The sequence below is a fragment of the Terrapene carolina genome, unplaced genomic scaffold, assembly GCF_002925995.2.
Source record: "Terrapene carolina triunguis isolate 2854851 unplaced genomic scaffold, T_m_triunguis-2.0 Scaffold35098, whole genome shotgun sequence".
In the NCBI taxonomy this organism is placed as follows: Eukaryota; Metazoa; Chordata; order Testudines; family Emydidae; genus Terrapene; species Terrapene triunguis.
In genome coordinates, this window is record NW_020699449.1 from 10,247,921 (window position 1) to 10,266,192 (window position 18,272).

General features: G+C 42.6%; 1 protein-coding gene across 1 annotated transcript in view; it reads right to left on the bottom strand.

The window, feature by feature from the left end:
• The window catches only part of LOC112118358 (sushi domain-containing protein 1), a 95,148-nt gene extending 78,125 nt beyond the window's left edge, over window positions 1–17,023 (bottom strand). Inside the window, exons 1-4 of the mRNA XM_029914337.1 lie at window positions 16,872–17,023; window positions 5,344–5,475; window positions 3,561–3,716; window positions 2,643–2,795 (exon numbers count right to left, since the gene is read on the bottom strand). Of these exons, the coding sequence (XP_029770197.1) occupies window positions 2,643–2,795; window positions 3,561–3,716; window positions 5,344–5,475; window positions 16,872–16,995 (565 nt within the window). The 5' untranslated portion in view covers window positions 16,996–17,023. The remainder of the gene's footprint in view (window positions 1–2,642; window positions 2,796–3,560; window positions 3,717–5,343; window positions 5,476–16,871) is intronic.
• Between the last annotated feature and the right edge of the window lie 1,249 nt (window positions 17,024–18,272).

The following is an 18,272-nucleotide window of genomic DNA, read 5'->3' on the forward strand; positions in this document are numbered from 1 at the left end:
TTTGGTGCAAACAGATATGTTTCCCCCTTCGCTGTAAAACCCTTCTTCACACTCATAATGAACTTCACTCCCCAGCACAGAGGTGTAGTTCCCTATGATGTGTCCATGCGTGATCTCTAGAGGGTAGCCACAGCTAATTTCTGCAGGCAAACAAAAGAGAACACAATTGCAGCAAAAGCATAGATTTAAAAAACAATCTGCCTGGGGCCATGGATTGTCATTTTAAGCTGGTTTGCTGGTTTCACTCTATTTTCCAAGTTATTCCACTTATGAATCCGGACATCTGTAGTCTCTTACTATTTTGTTAGATCAGAATGTGGTATCTGAGTACTAAGGAGCGCATGTTGTATTACACAATTACAACTACCACAGTAACAGGGTGGGTCAGTAAACCTTGAATTTCCTCTGATGGTCATGCTTCCATTTCCTGAAATGAGCCCTAGTTAGTTATCACTTTTCAGGGGAAAAGTCGGTGGAAGAAATCCGATGTGCACAGTCTCAAGAGGAGATCAAGACCCTGTTGGGCATCTGGAGTGAGGAAAGCATTCAGAATAATATAAATTTGGGCAGAGGTAATCAGGTTTACCAGTAGCCCCTTCATTGCCTTGCAAACTTCAGAATCAAGGTACAAATTAACGGGTGCCGCACAAGAAGTGAAGAACTCAATCAACATCTCTGTCCCTTTTTTGAGAAGCTGAACCGGACACTAGCACCACAGAACCAGTGAATCTTGAGGATGGTGTGGAACCTGAGGTATCAGTAGAGGAGGAAAAGGAAGCTGGGGTTAACAGGATGGCTGGGCCACAGAATAGGAAAGCCCTGATTCAGGTATTGAGATGTGTCTTTATGAATGCAGGTTTTGGGCCATCAACAATGCCACGAGTGAGGTACTGGAGGTACTGGGTGGTACACAGACTTGAAGGTCAGAAGGGACCACCGCGATCATCGAGTCTGACTTCCTGTATAACGGTGGAACTTGCCTGAAATAATTCCTGTTTGAACTACAGCATAGCTTTTAGATAAAACATCCAACCCCAATTTATAAGTTTCCAGCAACGGAGAATCCACGATAACCCTTGGTAAATTGTTTCAATAGTTAGCTACCCTCACTGTTAAAAATTGCACCTTGTTTCTAGTCTGAATTTGCCCAGCTGCAACTTCCAATCATTGAACCTTGTCTGGAGGTTGGTTTTGTTGTAGAGATAACAGAACTATCCTTGGGGGGTGGGGGTAGAAATTTCAGGTCCACAATATACCTGGTTGATTTATGTTTTTAATTTTGCCACAGCAAGTATTAAACCTCCACCAAGGAATAAACGACCACAAAAATAGAAGTACTGAGCGGCTGTGGTTTCCCAGGCATGTGACAGAGGAAGCAGCATTTGTTAAGGGTGGAAACTTTATTGTAGAAAGGCTGAAATTAAATGACATGCCCTTCAATGAAAGCTCATTGGCCCAACCTGCCTGTAATGGTTATATTTCTTTGTTACAGTCTTCTGAGTGACCCTGCTTTCCTGTGAGAGAGTCTACTATTAGAATATGAGGAATATATATACTGCTTTAAAAAAAAAGTTATATAGTCAATTAATTTATTTAAGTTATTCAGACAGGGTTCCAGTGACGTCAATGAGATATGCAGGTGATCAGCACCTCTGAAAATTAGGCAACTTATTGAAGTGCCTAACTTGAAACTCTCAAGTAGGAAATTTCAGCCTAACTCAATATACTACAAATGTATCCTTAGCTGCCAAACTGTTGCAATACTATGTAAATGGGAGAACTAGGTAGTGGCAAGTTAGTTCCATAATCACTAGCTGTTCACTTCACCTTGGATACATGTGTGCATGACAGCTATATTGAGGATTTCTAGTGTTGTGTGTCTCTCAGATATGGAGCTGCAATTTTAATTGATACTGGAGAAAAGAAGAAGAGGGAAGACGAAGTATTTATTTCAAATTCAGATTAATTTCTTTTTATGGCCAAAAGAAACCAAATAAACCCAGAGTCGTTTATTCTTGCATACAGCACAGTACGTTATCAAATGGCTAATTTATTATTTTATTCCTCTTTCCTAGACTTATTTTATTCACCTGATCTTATTCACCAGCTATTTATCCCGCTCTTCCTTTCCCCTTGAGGCAATCTGATTATGAAAATAGGATGTGGCAGATTTCTTCTTTACTCAGAAACTAACTACACCTCTACCTCGATATAACGCGACCCGATACAACACGAATTCAGATATAACGCGGTAAAGCAGTGCTCCAGGGAGGCAGGGCTGCGCACTCCGGTGGATCAACGCAGGTTCAATATAACGCGGTTACACCTATAACACGGTAAGATTTTTTGGCTCCCGAGGACAGCGTTATATTGAGGTAGAGGTGTATATAACCTTCCTGGCATATTTCACTTCACCGACCTTGCACACTCAAACCACTGGTGAGAGCCTATAGTGCTCTATAGCCATTGTCAACCTTATCATCCAAGCATCAATGAGACATGTTGAATTTGCAAAAACAAAAAGGTAACACATAGAGGGCTACAACCCAGGAAACTCAGAACTGTAGATCAGTGCAGGAACCATGATATCGTGACGGATCTGATTGTATCTGTTAGCATGAATAACATCCATAGGCTCTCACCTTTGCACGAAACAGTATTTCCAGATGGATGAAAAAATTCTGTTCCATTTTCTGGTCTATATCCTTCCATACAGTAGCAGTGGTAACTTCCAACAGTGTTCACACATTGTCCCCCGACACCACACAGACCTGACAGCTGGCACTCATCTATATCTAGAAACCCAGATCAAACGTTACAATCTTTTAAAGTGGTTTTATTTGTAGGGCCCAATCCTGCAATGTACCAAGCGTATCCTAGAAGGTGTAAAGCACCCTCAACTCCCGCTAGTCTCACTGGGAGATGCAGGGGCTTATCAACTTCCATGAGGTCCTCAGCACCATAGACGATTGGGCCCTTACACACAAAAATCTATAACTTTACTATCAGTTTTTAGTTAATACATGGCAAACAGACATTATCGTCTCCAGTCTACTTCATGCTACTGACCAGGAAATACCCAGTAGTATCTGTATTTTTGATCAATTAAACCTGAACAGTCATTGTGCCATGGAAGTACACCTGTCAGTTGAAGGAGAATATTCCACAGTAAACAAAAAATTAATAAACTGACATGCAAGGAAAAATAGGGAAGTGGAAAGAAGGAATATCATCCTATTGTCTTAATTTCTGGTGTCATTTTGCCAGCAAGGCTTTTGTACAAACTGAGCTTTATACCAATAATTCATATTAACAGAACAAGAATGAGTGGAAGACAGCAGAAAACATAATGGGACTAACTTGCAGTAATGAGAGCTAGATACGGTAGCAAGTGTTTGCAAGTTTGGGATGTACCTTAGGTGCAGGTGTCCAATAATTGCTTTTATGTACTTTCGAAAATAAAATCTTAATGTGATTGTAAAGGAACAGCCATGTTTGTCACAGAAAATAGATTATGAAGTCCCAGATCCCTAGCATGTGAGCCTAAATGTTGTATGTACCTGTACAATACGTGCCATCATTGGGGATAAATGTCTTGTTGTTGTTAGAGGGATGGTATCCTTCAAGACAAATGCAGTAAAAACTTCCATGTGTATTGTGACATGATGTATGCTCGCCACAGATCTTACTCGCTCCAATCTGGCATTCATCTTTATCTGTTGGTATATTCAAAACACGTCAGAGATTAAAAATCAAATCAAATCTGTCATTGTTAAGCAGTCAGACTTTTCCTGACCATGTTTTTTTCTAATTTGTTAACTCTGTAAATAATCACCTGTCAGCTACAGTACTTTGCAACTGTTGTTCTAATACAGGCTATCGTCATTGTCACTGGACGTCACCAGTTCACTTACTGCTCCATCCACGTGTGATACACAATAGTAAAAGGGAGCAAAGGTGGGCAAGGTAATATCTTTTATTGGCCCAACTTCTGTTGTGGAAAGAGACAAGCTTTCGAGCTGCACAGAGCTCTTCTTCAGATCTGTACAGCTCAAAAGCTTGTCTCCTTCACCAGCAGAAGTTGGTCCAATAAAAGATATTATCCTACCTACCTTGTCTCTCTAACGTCCTGGGACCAACGCAGCTACAACAACACTGCAAATATTAAAGAAACAATGCCAACTTAATAATTATATATTGGAAACAAATAATATATGTTATTAACACTACCAATGAATATTAGAACTGGAAAAATCTGTAAAATCCATCTCAATTTTGTTTATAGTCAGTTTCATTTTCTGGTTCTCAGTGAAGTAATGATTGGGATGCTAATGATGAATGGGAATATTTGTTTTTAAATTTCCACTGAAATTATATTTTTTTAAAACAATCATGTAAACATTTATAATGTCTTTAGGTTCTGTGAAAAAAATTTTTTTTTTTCAAAACAGATTTTGGATCAAGTTTAAGTTGACAGTCTCTAAGTCAAACGTCTTAGAATTTAAAAAACAAGGTAAACTCACTATCACCAGTATTTGTTTCGATAGTTTACTGGCTACAAATCATCACTTCTTTTAAATGCAATTGATGAAATCCAACCCAACGTTCCCCACCCCTGCCATTGTTAACAGTTTTGAAAAAAGAATCTGTCGGCATTCTTGGTTTTGGAGTGACTGTCAGGTATGAACATAGGTCTTATTCTAAGAATTTGGTGTCATCATCCAGGACCAGATATTTTGGTAAGGACTTGTCTACATTGTTTGTTCATGTTTGGCAACCCAGAGATTAAACCTATAGCGCTTTAGCCTGCTGCACGTTAACTGGCCTTGTAGCCCATGCTGCCACACACAGAAAGTTTCCCAGTGCACTTTGACTGCATAGCAGTATGCCAAAGTACACTGCAGAACATTTAGTGCCTTGTAGCAGAGTCCACCCGACCACTTAGGGCATGTCTACATTACCCGTTGGATCGACGAGCAGCGATCGATCCAATGGGGGTTAATTTATCGTGGCTAGTCTAGACACAATAAATCAACCGCCGAGTGCTCTCCTGTCGACTCTGGTACTCCAACGGAGCGAGAGGAGTAGGCGGAATCGATGGGAGAGCGTCAGCTGTCAACTTACCACATTGAAGACACCGCGGTAAGTAGATATAAGTACGTCGACTTCAGCTACGTTATTCATGTAGCTGAAGTTGCGTAACTTAGATCAATCCTCCCTCCAGTGTAGACCAGGCCTTAGTGTGGGGCAGGCTAGAGTATTGTAGATTTATACCCTGGCTTGCTGCGCAGTAACAGACTGTGGATTGTTAGCAATTGCACACATTCATAAATCATAGCCTACCTTGACAATGAGTCCTCCCATTACCCACAAATCCATAGTTACAGATGCAGACGTTTTTGCCTTCTTTTTGCTGACACATGGCGTTAGCATGGCAAGTGGCACAGATATCTGGGACTGAACTATTTGTTGCAGCTTAAAGAAAATAAATACAAAAAAATGCCAAAAATTTAGTTTGTGAATCAGCTCAGTGCCCGGGGAAGGCAGCATTTAGAGTTAAATAAATAGATGAAACTTTAAATTGATTCCTTTGAATTGAAATCAAGTCCCATATCATACCCTGGTTTGAAGCAAAACTTTGGCCTATTATAAACGGCCCAGACTAAGAAAACGGGGAGAAATGAAAATGAACTGAACATCACAGCACCAGGAACATGGCATTATGTAGACATTGCTAAATGAGACTAGTTGGCACAATCCAGTTAATAATGTTTATGAGTTTCACATTTAAACCAAGTTGTACAAACCAGTCATGTTACACAATTAATCCATAGAGTTGTATTACTTTTTGTTTCAGAAGGTGGAGGACGTAACCAGGGGCTGTCATAACTATAAAGGGAAGGGTAACAGCTCTCTGTGTACAGAGACTCCAAATCCTTTTACCTGTAAAGGGTTAAGAGGCTCGGGTAACCTGGCTGACACCTGACCCGAAGGACCAATAAGGGGGCAAGATACTTTCAAATCTTGGGGGGGGGAAAGGCTTTTGTGTGTGCTCTTGTTTGAAGGGGTGGTTCGCTCTTGGGACTGAGAGGGACCAGACATCAATCCAGGTTCTCCCCATGTTTCTAAACAAGTCTCTCCTATTTCAAACTTGTAAGTAAAAAGACAGGCAAGGCGTCTTAGATTTACTTTGTTTTCTCAACTTGTAAATGTACCTTTTACTAGAGTGTTTATCTTTGTTTTGCTGTACTTGTAACCTAAGACAGAGGGGGGTCCTCTGAGCTCTTTAAGTTTGATTACCCTGTAAAGTATTTTCCATACTGATTTTACAGAGATGATTTTTACCTTTTTCTTTAATTAAAAGCCTTCTTTTTTAAGAACCAGATTGATTTCTCCTTGTTTTAAGATCCAAGGGGGTTTGGATCTGTGTTCACCAGGGAATTGGTGAAAGGGTTCTCAAGGCTTCCCAGGGAGGGGATTCTTGAGATGGTGGCAGCGGGACCAAAGCTAAGCTGGTAGTTAAGCTTAGAGGTTTTCATGCAGGCCCTTACATTTGTACCCTAAAGTTCAAAGTGGGGATACAGCCTTGACAGGGGCACAGACATTTTAGACTTGATTCTGACTAACAAGGAAGGATTGGTTACCAATCTGAAGGTTGACGGCAATTTGGGTGAAAGAGACCATAAAACAATAGATTTCATGAATTAAGGAAAGAAAGGAGTGAGAGCAGCAGAATAAGAACAAAGGACTTCAAAAAAACTGACTTTAACAAACTCTGAGAACTGGTAGGTAAGGTAGAAGTTCAAGAGAGCTGTCAGATTCTCAGAGAGACAATATTAAAGGCACAACAGCAAACTATGCCGATGGGAAGGACAGATAGTAAGAGGCCAATATGGATTCACCGGCAGCTCCTTAATAACCTGAAAAATCAAAAAGGAATCCTAAAAAAAAAAGTGGAAACACAGAGAAATTACTAAGGAGTGCAAAAGAATATTACAAGCATATAGGAACAAAATCAGAAAGGCTAAGCTACAAAATCAGTTACACCTAGATGGGAACGTAAAAGGCAATGAGAAGAGGTTTTATAAACAGATTAGGACAAAGAGAAAGACAAAGGAAAATGTAGGTTAGTCTTTTACTTAGTGGGGAAGGAGAACTAATAACGGATGAACCTGAAGGCTAAGTTGTTTAACACCTATTTTACTTCCGCCTTCATTAAAAAAGTAAATTGTGCCCAGATACTTGACACAATATTAACAATAAGGGGGAAGAAACATAAGCCAAAATAGACAAAGAGCAGGTTAAAAAATATTTAAGTAAATTAGCTACATACAAGTCAGCAGGGTCTGATTAAATTTACCACAGGATACTTACGAAAAGAGCTGAAGCAATCTCGGAACCATTACATAAGAACGACCAGACTGGGTCAGACCAAAGGTCCTTCTAGCCCAGTATCCTGTCTTCCGACAGTGGCCAATGCCAGGTGCCCCAGAGGGAATGAACAGAACAGGGAATCATCAAGTGATCCATCCCCTGTCGCCCATTCCCAGCTTCTGGCAAACAGAGGCTAGGGACACCATCCCTGCCCATCCTGGCTAATAGCCATTGATGGACATATCCTCCATGGACTTCTCTCCTTCTTTTTTGAACCCTGTTAGAGTCTTGGCCTTCACAACATCCTCTGGCAAAGAGTTCCACAAGTTGACTGCGTTGTGTGAAGAAATACTTCCTTTTTTTTGCTTTAAACCTGCTGCCTATTAATTTCATTTGGTAACCTCTAGTTCTTGTGTTATGAGATGGAGTAAATAACACTTCCTTATTTACTTTCTCCACACCAGTCATGATTTTATAGACCTCAATCATATCCCTCCTGGGTCGTCTCTCTTCCAAGCTGAAAAGTCCCAGTCTTATTAATCTCTCCTCATATAGAAGCTGTTCCATACCCCTAATCATTTTTGTTGCCCTTTACTGAACCTTTTCCAATTCCAATATAGTTTTTTTGAGATGGGGCGACCACATCTGCACGCAATAGTCAAGATGTGGACGCACCATGGATTTATATAGAGGCAATATGGTATTTTCTGTCTTATTATCTATCCCTTTCTTAATGATTCCCAACATTCTGTTCAGGTTTTTTTGGATTGCCGCTGCACACTGAGTGGATGTTTTCAAAGAACTATCCACAATGACTCCAAGTTCTCTCTCTGTTGAGTGGTAAAGACCCCATCATTTTATATGTATAGTTGGGATTATGTTTTCCAATGTGCATTACTTTGCATTTATCAACATTGAATTTGATCTGCCATTTGGTTACCCAGTCACCTAGCTTGAGAGATCCCATTGTAGCTCTTCAAAGTCTGCTTTGGACTTCACGAACCTTTAACAGCCATTATCTTTGAGGATTCATGGAGGATGGGTGAGGTCCCAGAGAACTGGAGGAGGGCAAAAACGGGAACAAAGAGGTCCTGGGGAATTACAGACCAGTCAGCCTACTTCGATATCTGAAAAAAGGAGGTTACTTACCTGTATAGTAACTGATGTTCTTTGAGATGTGTACTCGCTATACATATTCCACGGTTAGTAAATGCACTTCCAGTGCACATGCAACAGAGAATTTTCTAGTCAGCTGTATTCCTCAGGGTGGCCCATTTGTCTCTGCCTCCCTCGCCTAACCATGGAACCGCCCTGCCGCACCTAGTTCCTTCACTACCACCCGTGACATCCAGACTCCGAAGTAGCAGGGATGGTGGGTGGAACTGACAGAAGCAGGGCCTTTCGTGCAGGGTAACAGAAGTAAACGCTGCCATGATATGCTGAGTGTTCGAGAGCGGCCTGAAGGGCAACACCTGGCATCAGTAGTGGCTGTGGTCTAACACAATCCTCTGAAAGTGCCTGTGCGCTTGGTGAATCGCAGTGTGGAAGTACATATCCTTGAGGTCAAGAGCAGCATACCAGGTTTTCTGATCCAAGGAGAGAAATGATGGATGCAAGGGAAACCGACTTGAACCTGAGCTTCTTGACAGATGTTCACTCCTCATAGGGGTCCAGTATTGTTCAAAGCCCCCTCCCCCACCCTCAAGCCAGTTTACTTAGGGCTAAGAAAGTAAGGTGAATAGAACCCTCTACTGAGAGGGAATGTTCTCTATAGCACTGAAAGGGAGGATGGTCTGCATCTCCGGTAAAAGCAAATTCTTGGGAAGAGTCCCTGAATGGGGATGTGGAGGAGGGATGGTTAGCGGGAAGGAAGAGAAACACAATGGTCTAAGCTCTCTGGACCACCTCCAGGGCCCAGTGATACTGAAGTGATACTAGACCAGGCCTGGTGGAAGGCACCAGATGGTTGCTAAATAGAGGGGAGGTCTTGAATCACAGGCAGAGTGGTGTGCTGTCCACAGACACGATGTCCAACCTGCTGCCCGGTCAGCACCGATGCAGAGTGGTGCGACTGGGAAGTAGATCCTGTAGCGGGATTCCTCCCTGAGGATCTCTGCCTGCAGCTGGGTGGCTCGGCCTGTGTGAAATGTGAGAACGGCTGTTGGTGCCGCTGATAAGGGTGGAACCTGAAGTGCCTCCTTTGGGAGGCTGTGGCATACATCCCCAATGATCTGAGGCTGGATGTAGAGTCTTGCAGGGACTTCATTGCCTCATGTCTCCTCTCGTGAAAGAGTGAGCAGCCTTCAAAGGATAAGTCTTCAATTGTTGCCTGCAGTTCTCTAATGATGGCTGCTGAGACCAGCCAGGAGGAGCACTGCTTGGTGATTGCTGTTGCCATTGCCCCAGAAGCCATATCCGTGGCATCCAGCGCTGCTGGTAGCACAGTTCTAGCTACCACACGCCCCTCCACAAGGATCGTCTGGAACTGGAACTTGTCCCTGCAGTCCTGTGGTATCTTGTCAATAAATTATTACAACACACTCCAGTTGATGTGGTCATAGTTTACTAGGCCTGCCTGATAACTGGAAAACCTCATCTGAAGGCTTACCGTAGATATGCCTTTTGGCTGAGCAGGACAAGGCATTTAATCTCCTTGCCCTTTGAGGTCAACTTCTGGTGGCCCTGGCGAGTTCTCTTGTTAGCCGCCACCACCACCAGGGACCCCAGTGCTGGGTAGGAATAGAACAGTTCAGATCCAATGACCGGGATCTGGTCCCTCCTATCTGCTCATTTCAATGTTGTTGCCACCGACACTGAAGCCCAGTATGTTATCAAATGGCAAATTTATTATTTTATTCCCCTTTCCTAGACTTATTTTATTCACCTGATCTTATTCACCAGCTATTTATCCCGCTCTTCCTTTCCCCTTGAGGCAATCTGATTATACAAATAGGATGTGGCAGATTTCTTCTTTACTCAGAAACTAATTACACCTCTACCTCGATATAACACGACCCGATACAACACGAATTCGGATATTACGCGGTAAAGCAGCGCTCCAGGGGGGCAGGGCTGCGCACTCCGGTGGATCAAAGCAAGTTCAATATAACGCGGTTTCACCTATAACGCGGTAAGATTTTTTGGCTCCCAAGGAGAGCGTTATATCGAGTAGAGGTGTATATCACCTTCCTGGCATATTTCATTCTGCGCCTTGTGGGATGGGCCAGGATAAAACCGCAGCCCCCATAGAGGCCACATGCTCCACATGCCATAATCACAGGGTGCAGAGGTCCACAGCAATGGGAATCCTCGGTATCAGTACTGGGTCAAACCTGTGCCATCCTGCATCCTCGGTCATGGGTAGGTACTCCAAGTCCCCTTTGGAGACCCTGAGTCCTGGGACCCGCCTGGGGAAGACTGACTACTGTCTTAGAAAACTGATGATGAGAAGGCAGAGTTTTCTGATAGGGGTGGTTCTCACCCTGTAAGCGTACAGAGGGCTTGACCAGAGCGCAGGAAGCCCCAGACTGACCAAGGTCTAACAGCCGAAAGAGTGCCAGTACTATAATCCAAAGAGGTGGAGCGCATACCAGGTGATGCTACAGAGGCTGTTCGGGCACTGGAGTCGGAGGTAATAAGGCAGCCAGTGCTGGAGTGAGGCTCCTACTGGTACCACCTCAGACAGTGACTGCTCCCTGCCTCAGTAGCAAAAGGCTAACACTGACACTGCTGTGATGTAGGTGACCTCCCTTATGGTGGGGTCTGCTCACCTGGTACCGGCTTCAGTGCTCAGGGAGCTTCTCTGAAGCTTTGGGGGCACCTTTAATGTTCAACAGCCTGGTAGTCTTCTGAAGCCTTGCAGCAAGGTCCCAGGAGGGAGAGCTTCACCTCTTCTCTTTGGAGGCCTTGCACTAAGAGTCTGACTTGTCCTTATGCTTCCTTGATTGCCAATGGTCTCCCAAGGGCCCTCACTCTTGAACGTGGGGTCAGAGTCCAGCCTCATGCCTGCTCCACCAGGAAGGCCTTTCAAAAGAGTCTCTCTGGAGCACGGGGTCCATCTCGAAAAGGACCTCCAGATCTCGTAGCCTTCCAGGATATGTCCCTTGCCTAGACACAACAGTCACGTCACGTGTCCATCGCTCAGACAGAAAACTCCCTCACCGGATGGGCAGTGTCACCAGAGACTGTGGGGAAAGGAGCCCCTTTCTCTCTGAAGCAGGGTGAATAAAAATCAATTATTTAAAAAAAAATGTAAATCGGATTTTTTTATTTAAATCAGTTTTTTTGATAAAATGCTTTTTGAGGAAAAATCCTATCTAAAGATAGTTTTAATTAAGACACATTATAGCTCAAAGATATCTCATCATGGAATAGGGATTATAAATTCTAATTCTATAGTATGAGACAATATCGTCATGTAATGTTTAAGAAAAGTTTTGTAAATGAGTTCCAATAGCCCATGGATTAGGGACCCAATCCTTTGGAGTTCCAGGGGCTTCTGTATAGATTATTCATGTTAATCTTTCTATCTACCCAATGGGACTCAGTGCTCAGTCTAAAAGATACCATCAGAGATGCTTAGTTTTGCAGTTTTCAAACTGTGGATTTGTGTCTCCAGAGATAACATGCTTGTTAACAGAAAAAATGTTTTTAAATAAATAAATAAATAAATAAATAACATATAGAGGTGAGAAATAACAGACCTCAACCCTATTGTCCCTCTGCAAATTTGTGTACACAGAGTCAATCCCTTACCTTTCTCTAAAAGTGCAAAGTTTCAAAAAAGTTCAGTGAATAGAAGATTGTTGGGGGCGGAACAGATCTGGATGAGGAAAAGAAGTCTGGAGATAAATGTAATATTTAAGAAAAGTTTTGTAAATGTCTGCCACTGGATGTTTACTAAACCTATAGTGCCACTAAAGCAAGCTTCTCATGTCCACTACCTCCTAGCTAGCGGAGTTCATTTGCCTGAACACACAGACACCACTTTGACCATAAATAGGGAGAAAATATGAACTCAGAAAAATACTCCAAATAGTCTCTCTTAGACCCCTCTAGCTGCACGGTGGCTTAAGCTTCTTCTGAAGATCCAGAGTGTTTTATTAATCTATTATGTATTGTGTGTATTACAGAAGCACCTCATAATATTACTGTTTATACTGTCTGGTATAAGTGGTGAGTATTCGAAAATTCTACTGGGCTACTTGCCCAGGAGAAGTAATTTTCTTTTGACAGGTCAATAAACTATTTTTCCCCACTATCATCATGGTACAGAATAGAGGAGTAATTTTTTCCAGGGTTAGTAAATTTCTATTTCAGTTTTGCAAGGGTAAGCTAAATCATGGCATTTGTATTCTGCGTGATGTTTTGAACAATACCATAATGAAGACTTTTATACAGCTTCAGCATGAGTTTGACTTGCCTGAACATCAGACTGACATAAGCTCCTTTACTACAGTAAAGCAAAAACGTAAAACAGCTCCTGAAAACCATCCAGTCTGTTCTATACTAAATCAATTAGGCAAGATTCTTCATGAGACCTCTAATACCTCTAGGGCATCACACAACTCTCTAGAACCCAACACAAGTCTGAAGGGTCTTTCTGACAATGATTCAGTATGACTATATCATATGCAGATGGGTAATTTTAAAAATACATTTTCTATGATAACTTGATGAACCTTCATACCAGGGCACTTCAGTTTAATATTATCCACCATATACACTGGGATCTGACTGAGTCTCCTGTACATGCTGTCATGAAAACCTACTGCCCAGGATTAGCTGGGGAGCTCAAAAGAATTATCTTTGCTCACAACTGTGACAAACCCCTTTGAATTCTAGTTGTGTTCTAATCTAGGCAGTACCTCCCAACTTTCTGGGCTTTCCATTACGGTGCTTCAATGGTCACTTAGCGCCATTTTGACAGGCAACAGATTATACTGACTACATGAAAGGCCCAGATCATAGCAAGTACTGATTCCCTTACAGCAGAGGTTCTCAAACTGGGGGTTGGGACCCCTCAGGGGGTCGCGAGGTTATTACATTATAACAACTCTTATTAAGTTTTCTGTGTATTTCTGAGTACAGTTTCTAAACATATAAAGATAGCCTCAAGAGGAAGGCGGATGAAAAATGTAACCAGTTTTTCACGTGTTTTCTACACTCCATATCATGCTATACAAAAAGTGCCTCTTCAGCTGCAGTGTTTTATTTTTTACTCAGAGCATTTCAAAAACATTTTAAATTCTTTTGAAATACCTCAAAATTCCTACTTCTAAGATGCGGCCTTTATAAATTATTTAGGTTTTTTTTTTTTTAAACCAAATGAGCATGGGAAGCAAAAACATATTAATGTGCATTTGCAACCAATGTGCATTAGAAAACTAAATTAAGTTAGAACAGCTATAGCAAAAACTAACCCACAATATCTCAATCTGCTGATAAGAAACAGGGAGTTTTTTCCTCAGTTTTCTGTCACATTAGATAAAACTGCTTATTTTCTCATTCTCTGTATCAGATAATAAAGTTTTATCACTTGCTCACCCCTTACAATATCCATATATTCTCTCTCTCAAAAAAAAAATCATCTTTCCACTTCAATCTAGTCAATAGCCTCCATTGAAAGAAGCTAGATACAGAACTTAATCCAGTCCCTACTGAAGTCAATAAGAAGATTCCCATTGGCTTCAGCGGGAGCTAGATCAGGACCATAAAGATCTGGAACACAATGAGATCAATACAATACATTTGAACATCATTAGGAGACCACCTCTCATGAACATACATAATTAGCTGTCTTAAGGTTAAACATAAACAGTTCACTATATATATTTAAAAAAAAAATCAAGGAAGTACTGATATGAAACACATTACAAACTGAAACACATCTACTGATGTTCGTTTATTGTCCACCTCTGAAAAGAGGTGTACTTCACTATCTGGCATGAAGAACCTCACAAGGACTGGAAACATGGTTTTAAAGTAATGGAAATCAGTAACACAGCTCTCGTCACACTTTAAAAACCGCGGAGGCTTTTCAACGGTCTGTACTGAAACCCCAGAGTCCAGTCTGTGCAAAAGTCATAGATCAGGCAAACTGAAAAACTGGAACAGCCACTACACCCTGAAAAATGTAAAAATGGGCCAAGTATAGACCAGATGAAAGGACATGCTCGATGGAATTAGGAATATTTACACCAGGCCTGATTTTGGCCCTATACTGTAATACATGATTACACATAGCAGATAGCCTCTATGTAGATTTTCATTGTCTTGAAATAAATCCTTTACTTTATTGTCAATGTCACAACTCCTCCAATTCAAATATCCCTAGGTTAATTTATCTAAGACCATTTTCTTCTGGAAGGGGAAATCTGGCCACCCCACTGTACATTTCTCAACTGTCTGTATCACGTGAACAGTGTAGCACAGGTTTTTTTGTTTTATCTTCAGTAGAACGATCATTCCATTAAAAGCTTGGTATTAGTATTACAGTCAATGCTGAGAAATTGCTCATACAAATAACAAAAAATTTTTGTTTAGGAATCCTAGTAACCTCAGCTGTCCTTCATGCAGGAGTAAGTTCCAAAAGGAACTGTGGTTACCAAAAACATCTTTGCTACAAATGGAAAAAATTCAGTACAGAAAAATGTTAGCACACAACTATTATTTTTCTTCTAAAACAAAGAAAAAGACAATGGAATCAGAAGTATGTAGTGGCAGCACAACCAATTCAAAATTATAAACATCAAATCAGAAAGTCACCTACATGCTTTCACAGCTGAGAGTTAAAGTCCTACTAAAGGAGCCAACAGAAAGAAAATGACTTGGAAACAAGGAGTGAAGGAGAAAAATTACATCTCTTTAACCTAAATAAATATCTGTAACTTTGTTTTAAAAAACAACATCCTTTTACTTGTAGGGAAACCACCTGAAAACTGTTGCCTGCTGCTTTTTGTGGAAGTGGGGAGATAATATTAATAGGTACTGCCATACTAGATCAAAGCAGCGCTCCATCTCATCTAGCATCCTGTCTCCAGCAGTGCCCAGTACCAGATGCTTCAAAAAAAAGAGGTGTAAGAAACCCTAAAGTGAGCAATTATAGAATTATTTCATGCGGGGGGGTAGGGGAGGAATTTCTTCCTAACTTCCTTGGCTAGAAGCTGTCTTAGGCCATGAAGCGTGAAGGTTTATATCCCTGCCAAACTTTGGGGGTTATTTATTTTGATAACCCTATGTAACATATAGGCAGAGCCAGATAAATATACAGTCTTTTTTAAATATTGCTAAGCTATTTCAGAAGTTCCTTCATCCCACTCCCTCTCCCCAAAAAATAATTAAAAGGGAATTATGTTTTTTTTTAAATAAGTAACTGAAATGAAGTTTTGCCTGATACTGCAAAAATATTTTGGTACAAAAACAGAATTACTCTTACCCTGATGATGACTGTTGTCTATTACCCAAGTAAGGGGCTAAGTGCATTAAGATCTATGGTTGAAGACAGCAGCTGAATATTGTTATTACAATACCACCAGCCTGTATCTTCACTAGCTTGGAGGGGGTTCTATTATCGGACCTCATCCTCTCCACCACTTAAACTCTCACAAATAACCACAGCAAGTTGAACAAGCAATGTTCACATTAGAAATGCTCTGGGGGCGGAGGAGTAATTATAGTTAAGAGTCGTGATCAAAAGTTTGGAAGTAGTTTTATTTCTTATTACCACAATTTTGTGTAAAGGAGACACTGCCAGAAAAGAATGCCTGACAAATACAGGAGGGAGAGTCTCTTTTATACTTTGCCAACATTTGTATAAGTTACCATGACCATATAGAGTATTATGCAAATTAAACCTAGCCATGCGGTGTGTATACAAGTGTATAGTTGTTTGGTTTATGAGGAGCATGAATAACAAGCATCCATGTGGAGCATATATATATGGAACATGTATACGACAACCGGGGGGGACAACACACGACTGAATAGAGATGTGTATGAGGTTGTATATCAAGGGAGGTGGTGTATCAATGAGGTTTCTATAGGGTTGAGTTGGGGCTACGTATAGGGTGTGTGGGAAGATTTTTATTGACGGGAAAGTGTCTATGTTTGAGTAGAAGGTATATATAAGAGGGACTGGAAGAGTGTGTATATTGAGGGAAGAATCTATAGGATACATATGAAGGGGTAGGAATGTTCAGGAGACCCCGGTAGGGATAAGTATAGGAGGAGTGGGTGTGTACAGAAGATCCCAAAAGGGTAGGTATAAGAGAGGTGGGTGTGCATTGGAGAGTTCGGGGGGGGGGGAAGTATAGAGGGGACAAGAGGACATGGGTATAAGGAAGGGTAGGTGTGCATAGGGGAGCCCCATAGGGGGTAGGCACAAGACAGTGGGTGTGCATGGAGGAGCCCCACAGGGGGTAGGTACAGGAGAGTGGGTGTGTATAGAGGAGCCCCACAGGGCTAGGTACCGGGAACCCCCTCCCCGCCCCACTTACCCCGCTGCCCCTGCGCAGGGCGGCCGGCCTGGAGCAACAGCAGCAGGAGCAGCCGCCGGAGGCGCCGCTGGCGCTGGGCTGCGGTGCCCGGCGGGCTCATGTCCCTCCCGGCCGCTCTCCGCATGCCCCACGGGGCGGCGGGAATCCTGCTGCGCCCGGCCCCGCTCTCCCGGGCGGCCGCCACACCGGCCCATATAAGGCAGCCCCGCCCGGGGCCCGCCCACCCCCCGGGCCAGCCAGCCCACCCGCCCGCCCGCCCCACCTTACCCGCTCCCGCAGCCCGCCCCCGGCCCCACAGCGTCTGTGCCCGACCGCGGCCCTCACGTCGCCTCCCCACCGCCTCAGCGGGCTCCTCAGCCCTCACCTCTGCACCCCCAGGGCTGCTGCGCCACCCCTCCCCCAGTTCCTCAAATCCCACCCATAGGGCTGCTGCGCCACCCCCCAGTCCCTCACACCCCACTGCCCTAGGGCTCCTCTGCCCCCCCAGCCCTCCACTACCCTCCTCTACCCCCAACACACTTCCCCTTGAACAGCCCTCCACCTCCGCTCCAGCCCCCCATGGGCCTCTCTCCTCCCTGCCCTCCCCCCTTCCCTGCTGCATGGCTTGTGTCCCACTGTGGCACAAGTGGCCCAGCTGATAAGAGCTATATTTGGCCTGACTGGTGTAGTTTCAAAGGGATTATTTGTGACTGTCACAGGCAGAGGGGTTGAGAATAATGCTTGTTTTATGTACGATTGTAGACAGCAGGTCATTGTGTCAATTAGACGATCTGGCTTTGGCTTCTCTCAAACCTTCCGCAAACGAGACTGAAAATCACATACATATTCAGTGACATTCTGTGTTAAGTTAGCTGGTACCCACAAAATTCACTAATTTGTGGAATTGTCAGAGAGAAGTCACTTCTTCCTCCTCCTCGAGCTCCTTTAACCCCTCTTGTTTAGCATGAATCCAAGGGTCTTAAGACACTTTCTAAAAATTTCCCACTGGTGCTAATATAATTGTGGGAATTTTTTAGTATCCTTACATATTGGGATTTAGCATTGGCCCTGCTTAGGCTACGAGTCAGCTGTTTTAGAGTCCATTTGCTCTTCAATACTGACTAAAACATACCTAAAACTTGTTTTGCATCTCTACCAGAGGCATTCTAAGGCTACCTACCATTAGCAATGCTGAAGAAAGGGTAGCCTGAGTTGGGAAGTTACATAAATGTTGTAGGAATTCTGATTTTTGTCCAATAACTTTCTTAAAGGAGTTGCTCAAGTTCTAAATACTTTGGCTTTATTTTCAGGTGATTTAATACTAATGTCATCAAATCTACCATCACTTTTCAGTTCAAATGATATAACCTAGCCCATAGGCTCTGCTCTGCCCTCACAACCAGATATTTTTCCTAATAGTGA